The sequence below is a fragment of the Nematostella vectensis genome, chromosome 2, assembly GCF_932526225.1.
Source record: "Nematostella vectensis chromosome 2, jaNemVect1.1, whole genome shotgun sequence".
Classification (NCBI taxonomy): domain Eukaryota; kingdom Metazoa; phylum Cnidaria; class Anthozoa; order Actiniaria; family Edwardsiidae; genus Nematostella; species Nematostella vectensis.
In genome coordinates, this window is record NC_064035.1 from 1,316,217 (window position 1) to 1,338,290 (window position 22,074).

A 22,074-nucleotide genomic window follows, 5' to 3' on the forward strand; every position below is an offset into this window, starting at 1 on the left:
ATCGCCGAAAGTTTAATAAATTTGGATACAAAACAAACATTTTCATGTCAATTTAAGTGAGCCCCCCTTTTATGCAAAAAAGTTAAGGTTTACCCCCCCCCCCTATCTTGTCAACAAATTAACTTAGTGCCCCCCTCTGGTTTTACAGCCCCTCCTCCTGATAATTATTGCACAGTCCCTGACTCCATGTGTTTTTTTACCCTGCATTCCTTCTCCCCAGGCGCCTGTTTGGTGGGTAACGTACGTACTCGACATAGCCAAGTTCTGCATGTAGGCTCATTTCTCGTGAAATATATGCCTAGGGCTGAATCAATTGTACAGACGTTCGTCAATTTTCCAAAAGGCCTATAAGATTTCCAATTTTTTATAGGTTTTTACTAGTACGCAAGCGCACGAAGGCAAGCAGCAAGCAAAAGAGAGCGCACAGGCTTGTTCTAGTTTTGCTTTGCGCTTTCGTGTTTTGCGCTTTTGAATCGTGCCTGCTCTTGCGCTTGCTTAAAATTGAGAACCAACATTGTGTACTTACGCCATGTTTTCTATATTTTTCAATCATGATTATTGACACAAAAATTATGTTTATAATTATGTAAATTGCGCAGTAATGCCAGTTGTGAGTCTCTACTTCTGTTTAATCCTTCATAGTGTATACAACCCTTTTAATAAGAACGTCTAATTGTTCTTAACATGTCCTTAAGGATGTTCTTGAGTTTCAGCGTATGTAAAAATATATTACCCAGTAAAGTATGGAAGAGAATTACACAGATTATCAATTGTCAATAGTATTATGAACACAATTGCATTTCAGAACGCCTCAAAACTAACATAATATTATTTTGTTGATATCTGAGCCTCGACATGTGCTTAGAATTTGGTGAATCTCAGCCCTTTAAAAAAGATTCTTACAAAGAGCGAAATAAACAAGATACTTCGGTAGGTATCATTGTTCAGCGAAACACGCACGAGCTTCAATCGACCCAGAACCAAACGACCCGATTGATTATTGACTCGCAGCTCTATTGAAATTTGTAGCGCGTCTTTTCATCCCAACCAATAGGAGATCAGTAATTGGATAGCTCACGTTTCTTTCCGCTGATTGAGGCGCTAGCCCTAACGCTTTGAAGTCGATAGTACTGGCCGATTCACTTGAGGTTATTACTGCATTGAATCATAAAAAAGGCCTTTTAGAACTGAAAGCCTTCTCAAGAGTCCAAGTCGTCATTCTTGCGGTAAGATAAATCCATAACATTTGGAGTTTATCGAAGTTATTATGTGTTGGGTGCAGCTCCAGTCATTTGAATCGGTTCGTTTATTACGATATGATTACGGTTAGGTCAGTGAACTATTTAGTCCCGTTTTTGTCATATAAACCATATAACTGTTTCTCTGTGACACATGGGATCTGGGTAACAATAGCAGGATAAATTGGCAATTTGTGGTCAATGTTTATAACTGAGTAAAGTCGATCAACCAAATTGCATGTCGATGAGCGCGAAAACTGTGCATCGAGTGTCCAAGAGCTGCGAACGTTGTTCTCAAATGCTTACATAAGCATTAGTGTTTATTTGACCCTGAAACCTGGTTAATAAACGTGATGTATAAAACTATGCTTAGGAAAAATGAGAGGAAAGCCGTGTGTTTGCAAAACTCTTACTTTGGCTGCGTATTTGTAATATATTGTTCACTACGCGCTGTCTGCATTGTTCCGAAAAGCGAATATCAATTAGCAAATGTTATTTGCTACAATCACGCAAAAGAAACGTCGAACAAAATATAGAATAAATATCAAATTATTGTGACTGCTATGTGTAGAAACCTTTTCTGTATATAAAGACAACAGATTGTGGTATTCATCTTTTATAAATCTAGGAGTGTAAGTAAACTATGTTTCTGACATAACTACGGCTTTCCTTTTCCATACTATTTATATTTACTCCTAAAGAAATCTTTATAAAGCATGTTAGCAACCAATAAACGTAGGGATTTCATGTTCGCGAATGGAAATAATAATATTCATGATATTGTTTTTCTTCGGAATAACTTTCAAAAATATGCAAAACTCGCTAAATATGTAGTCACAAACTCCACTCTGGAATTATGAACTAGTGTACACAACGTCTAAATGGAGTTTGCTTCACTGTGGATCAACTGAATTCAGTTTGTGTCTAAAGGTTAGCTCTTTATTTTGGACGGCTTATAACCAGAAAAGGGATGATGATAAGTTAGCGTGCTTGATCCCTGGCAGTCGCTTCGCTAGTAAACATAGTCAGACAGGGCACTAGATGCGCTTTCCTATCTCATATCCTGTCGATTATACAGGGAGCACTGTTATCGATACAAATCACGCTTTTATTCAAACTATCACAAAATTGTGGCTTTGGAAGAAGCGGTTTGTCGTCGTTCGTTGTGTAACTCGTTGTTTTGCTCCATTGCGTATCGTTAGATTAAATATTCTTTAGTAGGTGCACGCTGCGATAAACACGGCTTGCATAAGGGCAACCACTGAAAATAAAAGTCCTTCCACTCTTAGGAGCAAGCATATTCCTGCCACCCATACTGTGATGGTGATATTTTGATATTTTTGACATAAAACATAATTCTGCGGTTATTTTTATTCCTATGCAATAACGTCACTATTGATTTGCATAACCTTTCTATGGGGTTGAGTTCAATGTTTTTTGGAACGAAGAGGCAATATGATAACATCAGATAGCCAAAATCTGAGAACTGGGCCGATACTTAAGACGGCGTGTGCTTATTTATGCTTACTTCTGTTAGCACTGTTACATCTTATTTCACTTCCGTGTTTGCGAGATGGAGTAAAAAGGACTTAACTGAGTTTTGTTTTCGTGCGATTCTGTATCGTATCCGATCTTCTCATGGGAAGATAAATTGCTTGAGGAATGTTGCCCGTGTCCAATTCCATCTAGTATCGGTCAAAATCATGCTTGGCTTAGTCGCAACTTTAAAAACGTAGTTTACTGCTGTACCTTTTTCACGGAGATCGTCTTAAGGAATATGTTTATATCGCATTTTTTTGGTCTTATGTTTGAGTGGAAATACTTAAAAAAAAGGTATTGACACCAAAATGCTAACGCTACCCAGCTGGAGTCAGGCGATTAACCCAGTAGCGGATCCCCCCCCCCCCCCAAAATAGATCTCCCCTCCCCCCTTTGTCACTGAGCCAAACTCCCCCTTTAAGGAAAGGCTAGATCCGCCCCTGCAAACGCTTCGACATTCATGCTTCGATACATTCTTTAGAGCTATAAAAAATATATAAACCATTTAATCCCTGTGCACAAGACAACGCTATAAAGGCGATGGAACGCTGCTTTTCGGATGATCGGGCATGGATGACCAGCCATCGTCTCAAGATTAATGATGCAAAGACTGAGTTCCTTGTGATCGGCTCCCGGCAGCAACTGGACAAAGCGTGCACGTGAGCAAGGTTTGCAGCAAGGCATTCCGGGGTCTGTACTCCATCCGAAGATTAGGAAATACCTCACTGAAGATGCTTGTAAAGTTCTGATACATGCTTTCGTGACGTCGCATTTGGATTACTGCAACTCGCTACTCTACCAGATTCCCACTTATCAAGTTAACCGTCTGCAACGAATACTAAATGCTGCTGTACGTGTCGTGTGTTTAGTGCCCAAATTCTCGCACATGACTCCTGTCCTTGTTCATCTACATTAGCTCCCTGTTGTCTTCAGAATCCGTTTCAAGATCCTTCTTGTTCATCGCTGTCTCCACGGTTATGCTCCGGCCTAACAAAAGTCCCTTTTAGAGCCTAGCCGATCTGAGGCGTACAATCTAAGGTCAAACAAAGACCTGCTACTTGCAGTACGACACATAAGTTGCCAAAGTTTTGGCGACAGGGCCTTTGCCCATGCTCGGCCTTCTGCATGAAACTCGCTACCCGAGCCGTGAGCCATTTAAACAGGCACTAAAAACCCATCTTTTCAGATTGACTTATTTCACATAAAGGACTTGTTTCACATAAAGGACTTGACAAGCTGGGCCCATGGCTGTTCCTACTTATGATAAACGATCTCAGGCTAGCCGACACCCACACTTGAAAATATGTGGACGACACCACAATTGCTGAAACTGTTCCCCGTGGCTCCCCTGGAAACGTGCAATCAGCAGTATCCGCTGTTGAGGCCTGGTCGCAATCTCAAGGAATGCAACTTAACGCTGAAAAGTGCAAGGAGCTGAGGTTTGACTTAAGAAAATCATCCACAACTTTCCTCCCCTCGTGATTGATAATCATGAGCTCCCCGTTGTCACGAACGCGAAGATCCTTGGAGTCACCATAACAGAAGACCTCAAATGGAACGCCCACGTCTCCGAATGTATTAAAAAGGTCAATAAGCGATTATGCTTCATTGTAATGTTAAAAAGAGCCCAACTCCCTATTATGGACATTATTGCCTTTTATCTTTCCACTATTAGGCCAGTTTTAGAATACTGCGCGCCTGTTTTCCACAATGCCCTCCCAGCATATCTCAGTGACGAGATCGAGAGAGTGCAGAAAAGAGTAGTGGCCATTGTGTCACCAAATGCTAACTACCAGGACTGCCTTGCCAGCTATGGCTTACAGTCTTTGAAGGAAAGACGGGGCGAACTCTGTCTTAATCTGTTCTCGTCTATTTCCACCTGCCCTAACAATAAGCTAGTGAACATCTTACCACTTAAGAACCAGTGTAGTTATAGTCTTAGACAATCCAGAACATTCTCAATTCCGCGCTGCCGAACCGAACGTTTTAGGCGATCTTTCATCCCGGCATCTCATCATGGCATCCAGTTGCACCACTAAATTTAAAGTATAATCCTAACTGAACACATCATATTCCCTCATTTTATAGTATGTGGCTTTCCTCTTGTCATAGTCGCATTTTAGTCTATTACCTGTAATATACATATATATAGTTATATTTTTATTCCTTTTTTTCTTTTTTACTCGATGTAAATTGCGCAATTCAGTGTTTTTTAGCTGCCATGCAATCTTTTTGAAATAAACTATCTATCTATCTATCCATCCATCCATCCATCCATCCATCCATCCATCCATCCATCCATCCATCCATCCATCCATCCATCCATCCATCCATCCATCCATCCATCCATCCATCCATCCATCCATCTATCTATCTATCTATCTGTTAATTTAGCTGACCGTGTTACAATTTGTTATGTTGTTTTGGGTTAGATGTTTTTTTGTAAAATCGTTTTCTGTTGAGCGCTTTAGAATATATTAACATAGTTTTAGCGTTTTATAAATAAATTATTATTAGTAGTATAATCGGAACAAAAAGCAAAGTATTTAAAAGTTGATTTCTAAAACATGTGTCAGCGTAAGGGATATGAGTATGGACAAATGCCAGTGTGAAGGGGAGGTAGGAAAGAACCATTGCCTGCAGTGTTCCAGTCACAAAGGCGTAGCTTTTGTTGTCGCTGCCGTTGTTGTTGGGTGGTAGTATAATTTGTTGTTATCAACTTTCAGGTTCAAGATGCTTGATCCGACCGTAAACGAAGCGCAGGACACTTTAGATGGCTTGAATTATTTCAAGCTCACGCTGTTCGTAATCATCTTAGTTGCTGGCTTGTTGTTCAACACCTTACTTTTCCTGGCTGCGACCAGGAAGCGAGTGCGGCATCGTCGTACCGCTAGGAGCTTCATCAGGCTTATTCAGGTATGCCAGGATCCGCCCTTTTCTACAGCGAAGCACAATCAGGAAAAGTATGGAATTGGTAGGACTGTCCACCTACGGAGATGCTCAAATTACCTCGCTATCAATGACTGTTAGTGTAAAGTTTTAAAGTTTTGCAGGGTATACTTGGTTGACTAGGTTACTACTAGCCAACTTTCATCTGAGTAAAAGAATAGAATATTTTTTGTTCTGTCAGCTGCTATTTTGTCACCCTAGCAAAATACCTAGTACCCAGTATTGAAAAAGCTCTATTGCGATATTTCCATCGAAATCGGCAAATAACGTATTGGATATTTTGAAATGTCTTTTTTATAATTTTTCTTTCCAATTTGGACAAGAAGAGAAACAAATGTGCGGATGACAAACAACGAAACACATTTACCTTTTAATGCCCATCAATATAGCCTGTTCCTAAAGTGGAACTGCGACAGCAAAATGCTTGTGCTGTCCATCGATATGCGGGGTGTTACTTGGATTGACAAGTCCTTAGGCTTGTTTGAAAATATACATATTTATTATAATAATAACAGCAACCAATTTATTGTTTTTCAGAACCTGGCTATTGCGGACATTGCTCTGCTTCTGTTGGCAGTACCATTTGACTCTGGCTGGTGGGCGCCTGAAGATTTCCCTTATGGTGGGGCCATGTGCAAGATCATCTGGCCTCTGAAGACGGCAGCCTTCCAGGCAATCGTTCTCACATACGTGCTGCTTAGCTTCCACAGAACATATGGCGTCAAACAGGCGCTGTTCGGCCAGATGAATGACATTTTCATCATCTTCGTCTTGTTCCTGGTGTGGATTGGAAGTGTGCTGAGTGTTATACCTTATGTTATTTTCCTGAACTATGACGTTGCCAAGTTGTCTTGTGCAGAGATGTGGCCGCTGCTGGATGATCGTCGTGCGTACAGTGCCATCCTCTTCTTGCTGCAGTACCTCCTTCCGCTCATGGTGCTCATCGCCATGTACTTTGTGGCAAGATACGAACTCAGGAAGTATGTTGCTACAGCTTTAGATTTACTGATCTTTCTCGGGAGTTATGGAACCCTACATGTTTGAGCCACCATAATATAAAGTGGCAGGGAAACAGCAAAGTGTAACCCCCTATTTTAAGCCATCATGAGGAGGAAGACAGAGATTGGAATGTAACCCCCTTTAAAAACGCTGGAAAAAACCCCTGCTTGTACCTATTACCGATATATTTTTTTTGGATATGTCACTGTAAGCTATGCCTACTGAAAACGTAGCTATGATCTATATAAATAATTCCTTACAACATATTTTATGCCTAGAATGTTAGAGTTAAACACCAAAACGTTCTCTCTGAACCTAACATCAAATATTTGGCTATGCTCTCCAGTGCTGTAACCAAAGACCGCCAACTGCAGAAGCGTGCTGCCCGTCACCGACGAGTCAATACAATGCTCATCGTATACATCGTGGTGTTTGCCGTCATCACTCTTCCAGAGCATGTCAGCAGGTTGGTGACTTTGTTAACCCTACACGACCCCTCCTTGCTGCCTTTGTTAACCCTACAATGCTTTTATTCTAAGGGATCGATTCCAAACAAGTTTCGTGTTTAAACTTGTTTTTATGGTTCCAAATGATCTAAAGATAAGCTTTAGACCATGTTTCTCCTTTCGTAGCCAAAGGTTATCGAGCTTACAGTGCGAATGTCCCCGTTATCGCTAAACCGTGAAACGTGTTTTCACGTTGTAGTTTCGAGGAAAATTGCTGTAATGTATCAGACAAACTTCATTTCATATATAAATTTTCATGTATTTTTCCCAGGAGCTCGCTTAAGTCACCTTTTAGCAGCATTATCGTCTAGATTAACAGCTCTGCTATCTGGCGCATAGTAGGGGTACCGGGGCTTTTGTAATATCTACGTCTGTACACCTTTTACCATCCAGCAAAATCTGGCTACACGCCTCACTCTTGATAGCCACCTCCCTATTGATTCCCACCTCACTCTTGATACCCGCCTCGCTCTTGATAACCACCTCACTCTTGATAACCACCTTACTCTTGATAACCACCTCACTCTTGATACCCACCTCACTCTTGATACCCACCTCACTCTTGATAACCACCTTACTCTTGATACCCACCTCACTCTTGATACCCACCTCACTCTTGATACCCACCTCACTCTTGATACCCACCTCACTCTTGATAACCACTTCACTCTTGATAACCGCGTCAACTCTTGATACCCACCTCGCTCTTGATAACCACCTCGCTCTTGATAACCACCTCACTCTTGATACCCGCCTCACTCTTGATACCCGCCTCACTCTTGATAACCACCTCACTCTTGATAACCACCTTACTCTTGATACCCACCTCGCTCTTGATACCCACCTCACTCTTGATAACCGCCTCACTCTTGATACCCGCCTCAACTCTTGATACCCACCTCGCTCTTGATAACCACCTCGCTCTTGATACCCACCTCACTCTTGATACCCGCCTCACTTTTGATATCCACCTCACTCTTGATACCCACCTCTCTCTTGATACCCGCCTCACTCTTCATACCCACCTCACTCTTGATACCAGACACGCAATTCCCCCAACTGGTAGTACCAACTTAATGCTATGATTCTCTTTTGTGTTCAGGTTCGTGATGGACTGGGGTCAGGGTAACCTGAAGCCGTACTTTTTCGCTGTGATGAAGCTGTTGTACTTCCTCATACTCAGTATCACAGTCACAAATCCTGTCCTGTTCTTCTACTACAACCCCGAGTTCAAGTGAGTCCTTATTGTTGTGATACAAGATACTCCTGAAAGACCAGTGATATCTTTGAAATTAATTGAAATTCATTTTTAGCTTGATATTGAGAAAAAACCTGGCAATAACACGTCTGTTCTTCTGCTTGTTTAGGAAAGATCTCTTTTACTTCCTCTTCCTTGGGTGTTTTCGTGGATCAAAGGACGCGACCGACGCTAAGTCCGAATCCTTCTCAATCGAACTCCCTCCCCCAGGTACTTACACCACCGTGGAATCACGCGCAACCACGATGGAGAGAAGGCCAGAAGCTGCGCCCGGGTATCCCGGCAGCCGACATTCCTCCCGCCACGAGGACGAGAGGGACTCCTACCGCGGTAGCCGCGACCCTGTCATTCCACGCGCAGGGAGTAGAGACCGCGTCCCCTCCTACCATGGCAGCCGCGAGAAAATGGGCTCGCGCCAAGGCAGCCGGCAGGAGATGCCGAGGTATGGCAGCCGAGACCTTCCTCCTGAGGACGACTACCCGGTCAAGCGAGGAATACCAGATGATGAGTATCGTGGCAGCAGAGAGAGACTGCCCCGTGACGAACCGTACCGATCCCGCAGTCGCGAGCGTTTGCCTTCTGATGAGTACCGCGATCGCTCTCTCCCTCGCGACGAGCCATACCGCTCGCGCAGTCGCGAGAGGCTTCCTGATGACGAGCCGCCATACCGTGGATCCCGCGAGCCTGTCTACCCGCGGGAAGAACCCTACAGGTCCCGTAGCAGGGAGCGTCTGCCCGAGTATGAGCCTCCGGATCGTGGCAGCCGAGAGCGCATCCCGAGGTAAGTCAGACGAGCCACCGCACCGCTCATCCATCCGAGAGTGCATCCCTAGGTAAGTCAGACGAGCCACCCTACCGCTCATCCAGCAGCCGAGAGCGCATCCCTAGGTAAGTCAGACGAGCCACCCTACCGCTCATCCAGCCGAGAGCGCATCCCTAGGTAAGTCAGACGAGCCACCCTACCGCTCATCCTGCCGAGAGCGCATCCCTAGGTAAGTCAGACGAGCCACCGCACCGCTCATCCACCCGAGAGCGCATCCCTAGGTAAGTCAGACGAGCCACCCTACCGCTCATCCAGCAGCCGAGAGCGCATCCCGAAGTGAGTTAGACAAGCTGGCAGGTAGATATGGTCACAACAAGTAAATCAATCAAAATACCCAAATAGTCATGTCCGTGTTTGTGAAATTTAGAAAGATGGTCAGGGCGATAAGGCAGTAATTAATGGTCAGACCAACGTAGTAGCCATTGAGTAAGAAAATATCGTAATGTGGTTGGCGCTGATGAAGATGGCGAGGAGTTATTATATATGAAGTAGTACTATAGCGCCGGGGCTGAGCGGGGGTGCGCAGTCATAGGTATCATATGTGAAATGACCCACGTTTTTGGCCGCCAAGGGGGGGGGGGGGGGGGGGGAGGAGCTGCGCGTATCCCCCTGTGTACGCGGCTGCCAGTGATGGTAAACATGCTATTGCAGATGATAATAGCCATTCCGATTTCCTTGAACGCTTTGTGATTCCCTTGAATGTTTTCTCCAGGTATGACGATGTGCCGTACCGCGCTCCTAGACGTGAGGACTTTCCCCCTCGCGAGCCTGTTGACTTGGAACGTCGCTCCAACATCTCCAGCGTTCGCGATTACGATCCTGAGATCGATGACGATCAAGGCAGCGAGATGCTTTAAGTTAGCATTCATTTAGGAGCTCAGAAAACTTTTCACTCCACAGGGGTACCGCAGGGATACGCCAGGTGGAAATTTAACTAACAAAAGCTCTAGTCAACTGCAACCGTAAATTTAACATTCTTTATACGTGTCTTTTGGTGCACAAAATTTTAAATGTTAACACGATAGATAGTAACTTTTCAAGTAAAACCATGAGTTGTTTTGTTTTATGGCCCGTGAAAAAGTATTGTCAGTGGCGTAGCCAGGATTTTTAACAGGAGGGGGCCCAAAAGGCCCTTACAAGGCATTTTCTTTTATATTTTAGATAATGTGTCATAGATTTACTGTATTTTTTGCTGCTAGAAGGGGGGGGGGGGGGGTCGGGCCCCCTGATCCACCCCCCTGGCTACGCCCCTGGGTGTAGTTTTGAAATAGGTGGCATGCACCCTTATTTTGCTTTCTATGATTGCGTAAAATACATTGTTGTTGTGTGGAATAATTCCTTCAAACATAAATGAATGTAAACCTATGGAAAATAGCGTTGCCGACCAGTATGCCTCCCGAGGGGGATTTTCTAGGGCTTCTAGAACCCACTACTCTAGCCAAGACTTATAGCTTAAGATGTGGAACAGCAAGGTGGAACGCCCCCTTCCAATACCTCTCGGTACAGCCCTATGATAAACTATAATTAATAGTGATAAACCATTGTGATTAGTCTTTGGGAGACCCCAAGCTAGGTGTGAACATAACCTGTGTTTGTGACCTGTAAGTTGTGTTCATCAACATTATCATTAGGAAATTAGGGTACAGATGTGTTCGGCAAAGTAGTTTAGGTATAGTTAAGTAGTATTTTTATAATCATTTCTATGCATCTGTTGCCTTATATTTTTTAATGATTTCCTATGTTGGTAGTATCATTTGTTCATATCTGGGAAGAGATTCTGATCTACCAAATGAACAACAGAAAAACAGCCACAGGGCACCAACAGAAGATTTATGACAATGGCTTTAGACATACACGTTATAGCAATAAGTATAAGAAAATTTTAGAACATAGCACTGCATAATTGTATACATAGGTTTGTATTTGAACTTGTTGTGTAAGTGCACAAGGCTGAGTGGACATTCATGTAATCACCAAGACATTGCTTTCATTACACAGCAGTCAAAGCACCTCCATAACGAGGTGAGACACTTCCGATGCTATCAGCATGTTCTTGCTAAAACCCTTTGCTAAGGGGGTTAATTTTATAGCTTTTGTAAATGTTAGAAGGAAATAAAAAGACTTGTTTACATAATCATTGGTTGAGACTGAGAAACAAAACAGAATCAAACAAAAAAAGTTGCGGGTTGTTTAGCCATTATTCACCACCCCTGTAGGAGGCCCTTTGATCAAGATCTTGATGCAAAAATATGAGGATCTGTTTGGGCTGCTTGCATGCTTTCATGGTTTATATTTTTTTTCTTTTCTTTTATCGCGTATAATGCTTTGTTCCTTAACTACCCATCCCCCCTCATTCTTGCTCTTACTATATTTTTCATGAGTTTAATTACCCTGGAAAAATTTCAGATCGCTGTTTGTCTATCACTACTATTCTTTCATTACACTATAACAATATTCATATATTTATAATACAAGAGGAAGGACTAGGTCTTGCCCCCCCCCCCCCTTCTTTTTCACACAATGAAAAAATTAAAGCTACCTTTTCGTTTCTACTCAGCGGCTCCCATTGATCATCCGTTTTTGTCGCCATCCACTTTTTATGTATTGTTGAAGGCTGTCATGTTTCGCAAGACCAATCTTTTTTCGCGATTTAGTCGCAAAATTATCTTCTAAGTGAAATAAATTTCGTGAAAATGTCAAAAGCACACCTTTTTTCAACCTTCTCTTGTGAGAATGTTATCAAACACAGAAAACAGAACTGTAGAAAACGAACTTTTTTCGGCTTTGACTGTATTTTCATGCATTAACTCGTCGGAGTTGAGAAAAACAAAAGGGAAAAATTGCAAGGTTTTGATCGTCTCACCATTTTTTTTAAACGATAAAACTGGAAATATCCTAATTACAATTTGAGGGCCATAGCAAAGGAGCCAACGGACCAAGTGACGCGGAATATAGTTCCAATGAGGTAGCTTTGTAAAAAAATAACATTTGTATTTCGAAATATCCCTTCGTCATTCGAAGTCAGCATAATATTTGGAATACCTGTGTTTTCACCCTATATTGAAATACCGCTTGCTAAAAACTCGCGGGCTCTTTACAAGGTGGCGTTTCACTCGAAGAGGAAATTTTTCCTCTAGAGAGTAAGCCATGAAATTTTACTCCACTAATAGCTTGTACAAGTACGTATCTAATCTCTATTGTTTTGTCGAGTCAATAGAGCTTTCCTCTAATGTATGATTGCATTGATTCGTCCTTAGGTACGCGTGGGATCAAGTCAGTGCTGCTTATTGGAGACGATATCCCAACCCTTGGAGTAAACACGTGCTAAGTGAAGATGTCGTATCGCGGTAAATATAAGATTCCGCGAACTTTCCCCAGCATCTAATTATTCTGCAATAGTAGTCCTTGTGTGAGATATAATTTCCTTGAGAGTGGTGTTAGGTTCGGACTAGTTATTGATCGAAATGTTCTTCCCACATGACGTTAAATAAAAAGCGGTGTTGCCATTTGTTTGTTACGTCACTCGTTCATGTTTTATCCTTTTCATTTATAAAAACTCACAATATCGCATGGATGACACTTCGAGCTAATACTGAAATGTTTTGCCAATTGTTTCTAAGGATCTGCAAGTCTAACATGTCTCCATTTGCTGCTTGTTTTTTATTATTCCCATTTCATGTTAGTTGTCATGGTTCGGTTGGCAGACGTGCAGCTATCCATGTAATGTTTGTGATATAGCTCTTGACGCTTCTTTATTTTGCAGAGTCGTCGAGGAAGATAAATTAAAAACTAAGCGTCTCTTAACTAAGACGAATAGACTTCCAAGATGGGGGGAAAGGGTAAGTTCACATTACCTTTTTTCTTGTTCTGTACAGTGTTTTATTGACTGCTTCAGTAATTTATACTTTAAGTACTGTGGAACCTGGATTTTACGATTTGCCGCGGGAGAAAGAAAATGTACCGTAAAATCGAGGTATTGTTGCAAAGAGGTTCTTGATTTTACAATATAAAGGAAAATCCATTGAAAATATTTTTGTAGCAAAGTCAAGTTAATTATCAACCTGTACTCTGTGTTAGACTGCCCAGTTATTCTCTGTAAGGTTGTAGTTTGTATTTAAGATATATCATCACAAAAAAAAGATTAATTTTAATGATATTGTGTTGTGTCTTGAGTTTTTCTTTGTTGAAAAACAGAATCAGTAATATCTTTGTATCACGGTCAAAATTTTGCTTGGGAACAGATTTATGCACTAGTCTATTGAAACCCCCACCCCCATGGTCCCGGGGAAGGGTGGGGGATTAGACTTTGACCCTGTACAAAACAGAGAAAAGCCCCTATCCCCTTGGGACAAAACTGCAGTCAAATGACCCTACCCCTCGGGATACAAACTATAGGCACATACCTGACAAGTCATCCGAAATAAGCCTTTATCTTCCAAAGCCAGTAACATTTCAATGAGTACATTTGTACTAATAACTATGAAAATAACAATTACCAAAAAAATGGAAAATTAAATTATCTTCATCTGGCATCAGTTATTATTCATATTCGTTTTTGCCACATTCATTTCATAGGTGATATTTATTTCATGGGTGATATTCATTTTATGGGTGATATTCATTTCATGGATAATATTCATTTCATGGGTAATATTCATTTCATGGGTAATATTCATTTCATATTAGACCTTGCAGTTATTGAAAATCTTAAAAAAATACCTCTGGTTTTCAATATGGCAGCCAAACCATGTTTGATGAATGAAACAATTGAATCTGTTTACCAAGCACATAAAGCATCATTCAATTCACATGCAATAAAATTTGAATTGTTTGTTGAAACTGTTTGTCTGGGCCGTAATCATGTGCTTTGTGTTTGCAGTTTGTCAACTCTAGAGTAGCATGTATAATAGAGGAGTCTGTTGTTGACCCAGTAGCCAAAACGCTCACTACTTACACAAGGAACATCACATTCAAAACACTTATGGTTGTTGAGGAAAAATGTGTATATACTGTCAGCCCACAAAATAAGGAATGGTATGTAATGCACCTTAGTTGCTTTAAAAAAAAATATTTCCTATGTTGATTTCTTTTGAATAGCATTTTTTCAAGTTCATTTTGTATAATGTTGTTTATCTATTGCTGGAAAAAGTGAAGAAATTTATTTAGTTCTATTTTTATTCCTATGCATATCTCTAGGCATAGAATAGAGAAAAGGCTATTGTCTGTCTGGCACCATTTCCATCAACTAATCTGGCTAACTTTAAATTGTAAAAGGAAAAATCTTAGTCTTAAAGAGCTTGCAGTAGGTGTATTGAGTTAAATGTATTTTGGTATTGTGTAGGACAACCTGTGAACGTCAAAGCTGGGTCACATCTGGAGTGTATGGCTTTGCAAGGGCTATCGAAGCATTCGGAATTGAAAGATATAAAAACAATGTGAAAAAGGTAAGTTTACAAAGATTTTTCAAATTTTGAGAAATATTCTAACATGTGCAAGGATACGCAACTCAAACAGATTATTCTTAGACAGTATGGATTCAAGAGCTCTTTTTTAGGATGCTTCTCTTGAAGGTTGATGTGTTTTTTACCTGGTTCCTAACTAGTAGACGTATTGAATCCTACTGTTACACTTGTTTCATTTTAGTCACATTTAAATGCCAATCAAACAGTTTTGTGCTTCTTCTTTATGCCCTTCTTAAATCAAATCTTGCTGTCCATAATTCACAATAGCAACGTAAGGTTCTTCTCAGTCATTTTTTTTTTTTTTTATTTCGGTTTTATTGGGAATTTTTTGAGTCAGTAATACTATGGCGTTACAAATGTGTTGTTCATAAGGCAAAAGTTGACTGTAATCTTTCTGATGTTTTGAATTGCAGACAAGCAAGGGATTGGAATATATTCTAGAAAAGCTTCACTCCCCTGAGCGACCTGTCAGACCACTTCCACTCCCTTTACCCCAAGGGAACATGCTGTAGCATTGCACTAGTACTATCCAAATGAACTAGCTTTGTAAATCCAGGACAATGTACTACTACTGTAAAGAAAATGTATCATCAACTTCACTACTTGTATCAGGTACACTCTGAGGTTTTTCCACCTCATTGACATGCTAAAGTATTCTTGTTTGTACATCTTACATAATTAAGGATATTGAAAAAAGGTTTGGTCAATTTTAAATTTTGTATTGAGTTATTCTAAAGCTCATTAAACAATTGTCAATATGCTGTGGAATGTATGTGTGTATGTATGTTTTATGAACATGCTTTTTCCCTTACGTTATATATCCTTATAGTTCCCTTACGTCTGTGCTTTTGGTCACACCTGTTATTTGATTCTGACTGGAAATCCCCGTGTACCCTCTCTAGCCCCAAAAATATCAATGAAGGCCTTAGTTCCCTATGCTAGTACAGACTTGGTTTGTATAACTTTGTGCATAGTAAGGCCTTAGATTCCCCTATGATAGTACATACTTGGTTTGTATAACTTTGTGCAAAGTAAGGCCTTAGATTCCCCTATGCTAGTTCAGACTTGGTTTGTATAACTTTGTGCTTAGGCCAAACTTAATTGTTCTAATGCTCTTTTTCGGAGGTTGTAAAGATCAATTTTTCCGGTAACTGTCGTCGGGAACTCTTTAAATGCGACGAAGTATTTGGGTTTTACAGTCATGCCATTGGCTCTTGGTGGGAAATGCTCAATGCACCAATTGTCGAGCTCCATTATCTTTGTGCTTGCGTCTTCTCCTTTGCCATGGAATTCCACGCATGCACAAATCTCTTGGTAAAACACCTGATCGGGAACACCAATCACCACAGCCCGCGCAAGCAATGGGTGTTGCATGAGTGATGCCTCGATCTCTCCGGGGACTATTTTGACGGATGCCTTTTTGATGACTTCTACCTTTCGCCCCAGTACCTGGAGCCGCCCCTCTTCGTCCATCACACCCAGGTCACCCATTCGAATCCAGCCGTCGGGTGACTTCACTTTTTTCGTGGTCTCTTCTTGTCCTAGGTACCCCATGAAGACGCACTCATTTCTTACGCAAATTTCCCCCATCTCTCCTCGGGGCACCAAGCATCCCTTGTCATCGATGATCTTCAACTCAACGCCTGGACTGAGTGTAAGCTTGCACAGAGATGCTTTGTCCTGGAGTGCACTCCGTATGATGAAGCGTGTAGCAATCTTCATTGCCTCCGATGCGCCATATATGTGAAGCGCATTTGCGCCTGGTAAAGCCTCCATTGTTTTGACGATCTCATCAGGGGTGTAGCATCGCCCAGAGAAGATCGCCATCTTGATATTTAGGTCGTACTTAATCCATTCGTCAGGACTCGCCACCTGGAAGGGCCTTACCGAGGAAGCCGTGCATTTTTCCCTCTCCATGATCTCAAACGCAAGATGCTTGTACTCATTCGTCAGTATCTTCTCCACGGGTGCCCAGACGGACGTCATTTCCCCGTAAAGAATGTTATACAGGGACACAAGACCACTGACCCAAGCAATTGGCCGGTCATTGTACGAGACTGCGCGCACCTGGCTGCGCTTTGCGGCCGCGCGAGGCCCGCCTTTGATGTTCACCAAGCAGTGTGTGGTAAATTGGACGAGCTTTGCCACGCCTGTACTCCCTGAAGACGTGGTTGTCACAATAGGGTCATCGACTTGCACCACGGCCTGTGCCTTGAGAAGTCCCTCTGTTCCTGTAGTCTCTCCCTCCTCTAGAAGTGTAGCGTACCGAAGAACCTCGCCACTTGGACTTATCATCATTTCCGAATCAAATTCCCTTATAGAGACAAGGGTCACTTTGCAGTTTGTATTGAGTTTCTCTATGCTGCTCCAGAGCTGTCGCTGCTGCGATGGTTTCATGTTTGCGTCGAATGCGACCATCGCGCATCCAAGGCCGATCATGACGTCGGTCCTCTCCGGCGTTAGGTCTCCTGGGCCCATAATGATCGCGTGGGCGCCGAGGCGATGCAGAGCCATGAGGAAAACGACATACTCTAGAGTGTTGCCGCCGATGAGAATCACGTGTTGACCACGTGATAAGCCAAGCGTAACAAGCGAGGCCGCGAGGTGCATCGACCTAGATGAAACATATAGAAATGTTTGGACAATTACTTAGCCGCTCTATATCCCTCCCCCCCCCCCCCCCCCCCCCCCACACCCACACAAATGAGATATTTGCTTTTGTCAACTCGTCGATAGCCGACTTTCACCAATCGTTCACGTTACTCTTTTCGGCGGAATAAATCGCGCGCGCTCAGGCTTTTAGCGGCAAAATAACATTCGCCGTAATGGGGCCTTCTCGGTATCTTTTGAGCAGAGACAATGCGGCTTCCTCGGGAATCCGACCATAGAAGAAAGGAAGAGGACGATAAGAGAGACGTTTGGCTTCCGCAGAAAACAGAGCGCCTTTATTATTTATGCACGTCTGCTCCTGTATATATTTTTTGCGCCTTGTTTACACAGCTCTTTCGTCTCCACATACGCCCTGGGTCTCGACGCACACGCGCACACGCAAAATTTCTGCGCGCGCTACCACATTTTTCTTTTAGCGCGCGGAGATATACAACGTGTGCGCGCCGTCGACCCTCCGCCCTCGTGAATCAAGTCCCGTCTACACTAACAATTTTGAGTTGACAACTATATTTGTTGGCATCTACACCAGCAATTTTTTCATGTGCGACAATTTTTAATTGCCGAGAAAAAGCAAACCTGTTAGCTTTTGAGCAACTGTATTTGCCACATAGAAATTGCCTAATTCATAGATCCGACATGTCAATCACGCGCGCACGAATAGCCAATCAGGAAAGAGATGGTGCAATAACAGCCATGTGGTCCCATAAAAGCCGGCAATCGACGCCGAAAAAGATTGGTTTGAGATATTTTTCTGCGAATCTGGACAAGCAAATAAGCACTCTCCGGTCAGCGTAGAAAGTGCTAGCCCTGTTTTCTTTGCCCGGCCGCTTTTAGTGTAGAGTTGGGACTCAATTGTAGAAAAACACCTAAAATGTACTACGAAAAACAAAAAGCAAACAAACCACTTACAAGAGCAGTGTAAGTCCTACCATTAAACTTGTGTTTGATATTATACCAAGGCTACTTCAATTACATATACGAATGAGACTGTCGTTTGTTTTATTGCTGTAAATCTTGACGTTTGCCGATAAAACTTGTAGTTAAAAAAAGGTGTAAACAGCGAATACGGCAATCTCTTCTACTTTTCCCCGCACTTGAATCACTGCAAGTTGAAATAAATAGTTTTGAAAGCACATAAACACATAGTACCTACCGAAGAGAGCACCGCTTGATCTTATCGTTTCCAAGTTTTCGTATTTCGAGCTGGATTCGTGCCGTTTCCATTTATCAACCAAACTTGTAGTTATCTATTTCTATGCTTCTCTACAAGATTTTCACCAAGCTTGGACAACAAATCAAGTATCCATCATGTTAGGTAACCGTGTTTTATTTCCCAAGTCGAAGAAAAAACCCTATAAACGTCTTTATTAGATAAACCCGAGCATGATTCACAGACCTCATCCGACATGTTGTACAATTTGTGGGACATATGTGTTGCACTTCGCTGGCTTCTTTTTGCTGCTTTCTGATTGGATATTCGTGCGCGCGTCGGATCTATGATATTCATATGCATTAGCAAATAAAATTTATCAATAAAAACTGTCAACTAAAATTGTTAGGGTAGTTAAGGTTCTTAAAACCTTTCACTTATATCAATCTAGCCAAAACAAAGCATAGATAAACTTTCAAATACTGAAAAGGGAATTAAATTGAAATTAAAATTTGAATTTTCTACAGATCTTTGAAAACTTTCATGGCCGCGCGAAAGGAGATTGAATCGAGAGAATAATTTCAAGTTTTGGCGGGAAAATCTGAAACAACGTATTTTCCTTAAATCCAAAATTCAGAGACGGCAATACCATAAAATATTGACGAATTGTTTTCTATTGCAATGCTACCCACAATAAAGCGAAAAATAATTTAATGTCGAGAATTGTATGCGAAAAAAGAAAATATAGTTTTGTTGTAGGTTTCAAAAACAGGGCGCGCTCGTGAGAATGTCGCCATTCTTGATTGCGAATGCAGCGCGCGCACAATGCAAAAACAATTCAAAGACTAAAAGATATCTGCTATATTTTGCAGATTTGTTTCCTGAAGTTAAATAATCATTTGACTACAAGGTTGAGATATAAAGATGACGGTAAAAGTTGTAACCACACAACGTTCTTCAGCAATAACTAAGAAGACATGAAGACGGGAACCGGTTAAGCGCGCATGTGTTTTCTCATGTAATTTGGATACATTGTTCTGGTACGAGATCACGACAGTTTGGGCTTTTTGATTCTACTCATGTATTGCAAGATAAAGACAAATTTTAAACTAGAAAAATATTTATCAGAAGCTAATGTTAGACGCCGACAATCTATGACTAGATTGCGTGTCTCGGCACACAAACTAGCAATTGAAACAGGCCGCTATAAAAATTTACCTTATGAATTAAGGATTTGTGAAAAATGTAAAAAAAATCAGGTTGGGGATGAGTACCATACCTTAATGGAATGCGACTGTGTCAATGATATACGTCGAGTATTTTTTAATGATCTATTTGCAATCAATAACTCTTTCAAACTGTTAAGGCCAAAAGACCTTTTTTTGTATATTATGAGCTTAACAGATGACTCCATTACGAGCCTAGTCCTGAAATTTTGGGATGATGTAATTAAATATTATGAATAGAGGATAGGCATATAAGCCAACCTACTTTGTATATTATCCTAATATACCTGTATTGGTATTTATTGGAATAAAGTTATCATGTAATTTGGTTGACATCTCGATCTACGTCACAAATGACTGGACCCGGGCCTTTCAGTTCACGGCCTTTTTTCCGAAGGTTGACCTAAATAACACAATATTACAGATTTGAGTTATTCGTGCGAACGCGTGTTTTATATGTCCATACGAAACAGATACTATTTGGAAGATGAAAATATAAAGAATTGACAAAGTCTATCAACTCTGAAAAGTTATAAGGACTTTACACAGGTTCCAAAAGGCAGTGAAGGCTTATGCTTCAATAAGGATAATATTCCATCTGTTTTTCGTTCATAAGTATCCAAGTTAAAAAATATCACTATCTATTGAGAAAGTACGCTCTCTGTACCTGTCTTTGAGCTGCCGGTACGTCATTGCCGACCGGTTCATATCAGCGTCGTATATAACAATTGCCTCCGTCTCGGGATGCTGTTCAGCGCGGACGTCCAAGTACTGATGGATGAGGTTTGAGTCCATCGGGCTTGTGTGAGGGATGTGTACGTAACAAGTTTGCTCCGGCATCTTGGTCTGTTGGTTACAATATATTTTAGTGTACTCCAGATACTCTTGATAGACTCGTTGGTCAGTCTGAAGGCTATGTATAAAACAAGATAGCTATTTTAATGCAAATACAGTCTGCCTCCTATTTGCCTTCATCCCTAACGCAGTTTTCCATTCCCACCACAGCCTAGACCATATGATTACCCCTCTTTACTTAGTAGCTTCAGACTTACCTTTCCAATATCACATAAGTATGATCCAACAAAGAGGTTCCAGTCGTTAATGCGATTAATTCAACTTTGGACGCTCAGTTCCAGTTCACTAGTTTACAAAAGTAATTAGTCAGTGAACTGCTGTTTGGATTAAGGAGTTAGTTGTACTTACGTCTATCAACTTTCTTTTCTATTCAGCGACGTAAATATTCAAATCTAACTTTATATTAATTTCAAAAATTAGGCAGCAGTAGTGATGCTTTACAAAAAATTAAAGACAATCAATCTAACCGAAATTGAAAAAGGTATTTTTTCTTGGTGATCCAAGAAGCTAAAATACCATTTTTACGATTCACGTTAATCAGCCCTCGCTCACAAATCTTGGAATGACACAATAACCTCACCACGGTGAGCATGAGGCGAACCGAAGCACATGTTACAAAAAAAATACTAAAGCTACCCTTCTTGGTGCTTTTGTCACTATTTCTTCGATTGTTAGACTTTGGAATTCACGACAATCCGTGAAAACAGATTATGATAATCCATAGTCGTTAAATGGATATTACAAGCCAACCGCATTGCTGCAAAAATATACTTACCCGACCTAAAGATCGGGCGTTCATATTGCCTAATGCGCGCAGAGCTGTTTTGTTTTTCAACCGTTGAACCTGGCTATTTCTGAGCTGAATTGACAAATCACAACCTGAAAGCAGATCCCCCTACCGGTCATTTTCTTGTAATTTTTGAAAATATTGGGGGATGGGGGCATTTTCTCCAAGTGTCCCCCCCCCTGCCACGGCCCTGAAATGACAGAATAAATATCTGTACATTAAATCAACGTTCTTTTTGTACTTTGATTGTTCTTCCATGGGGTCACACTTAGAGCCAGCATTTACGTTTTGATCATACTGCAGTGGCATTGAGACCACCCGTCCCGTTATCTGGTCAAACATTTTGTGATACAGCCCAAGCCAATATTTTGTCTACTTTTTCTTTTAAAGCTTTACTATGGTTAAAAAGGCGGCGAGAGCGGCTATATCGCTTGATGTTGATTACAGTCGCGTGGCTTTGTAATGCGAGCTCTTTTAATAGTCGCTTAGTTATAAACTATAAAATTAATGTTCAATCAAATACGCTAACAAAATAACAAAATAAATTAATTTAAACTACCCTTTCACAAATTTTTGAATAATTTTTTTTCGACACAAAGCAAAAAAACGTTT

General features: G+C 41.3%; 3 protein-coding genes across 3 annotated transcripts; 2 read left to right on the top strand and 1 right to left on the bottom strand.

The window, feature by feature from the left end:
• The first annotated feature begins 1,067 nt into the window (after positions 1–1,067).
• On the top strand, positions 1,068–11,446 carry LOC5509128 (RYamide receptor). Its single transcript, XM_032377962.2, has 7 exons — positions 1,068–1,226; positions 5,504–5,693; positions 6,264–6,706; positions 7,072–7,191; positions 8,334–8,465; positions 8,599–9,270; positions 10,025–11,446. Exons 2-7 carry the CDS (start codon positions 5,511–5,513, stop codon positions 10,167–10,169), a joined length of 1,695 nt encoding a protein of 564 aa, XP_032233853.1. The 5' UTR covers positions 1,068–1,226; positions 5,504–5,510; the 3' UTR covers positions 10,170–11,446.
• Positions 11,447–12,363: 917 nt separating this feature from the next.
• LOC5509129 (PRELI domain-containing protein 1, mitochondrial) lies at positions 12,364–15,534 on the top strand. Its single transcript, XM_001629615.3, has 6 exons — positions 12,364–12,491; positions 12,570–12,659; positions 13,076–13,151; positions 14,192–14,346; positions 14,654–14,756; positions 15,188–15,534. The coding sequence occupies exons 1-6, from the start codon at positions 12,460–12,462 to the stop codon at positions 15,284–15,286; spliced, it is 555 nt and encodes a 184-aa protein (XP_001629665.2). The 5' UTR covers positions 12,364–12,459; the 3' UTR covers positions 15,287–15,534.
• Positions 15,535–15,590: 56 nt separating this feature from the next.
• LOC5509130 (medium-chain acyl-CoA ligase ACSF2, mitochondrial) lies at positions 15,591–21,927 on the bottom strand. Its single transcript, XM_032377961.2, has 3 exons — positions 20,873–21,927; positions 20,488–20,666; positions 15,591–17,388 (listed from the first exon to the last, which is right to left on the bottom strand). Exons 2-3 carry the CDS (start codon positions 20,658–20,660, stop codon positions 15,861–15,863), a joined length of 1,701 nt encoding a protein of 566 aa, XP_032233852.1. The 5' UTR covers positions 20,661–20,666; positions 20,873–21,927; the 3' UTR covers positions 15,591–15,860.
• Positions 21,928–22,074: the final 147 nt, after the last annotated feature.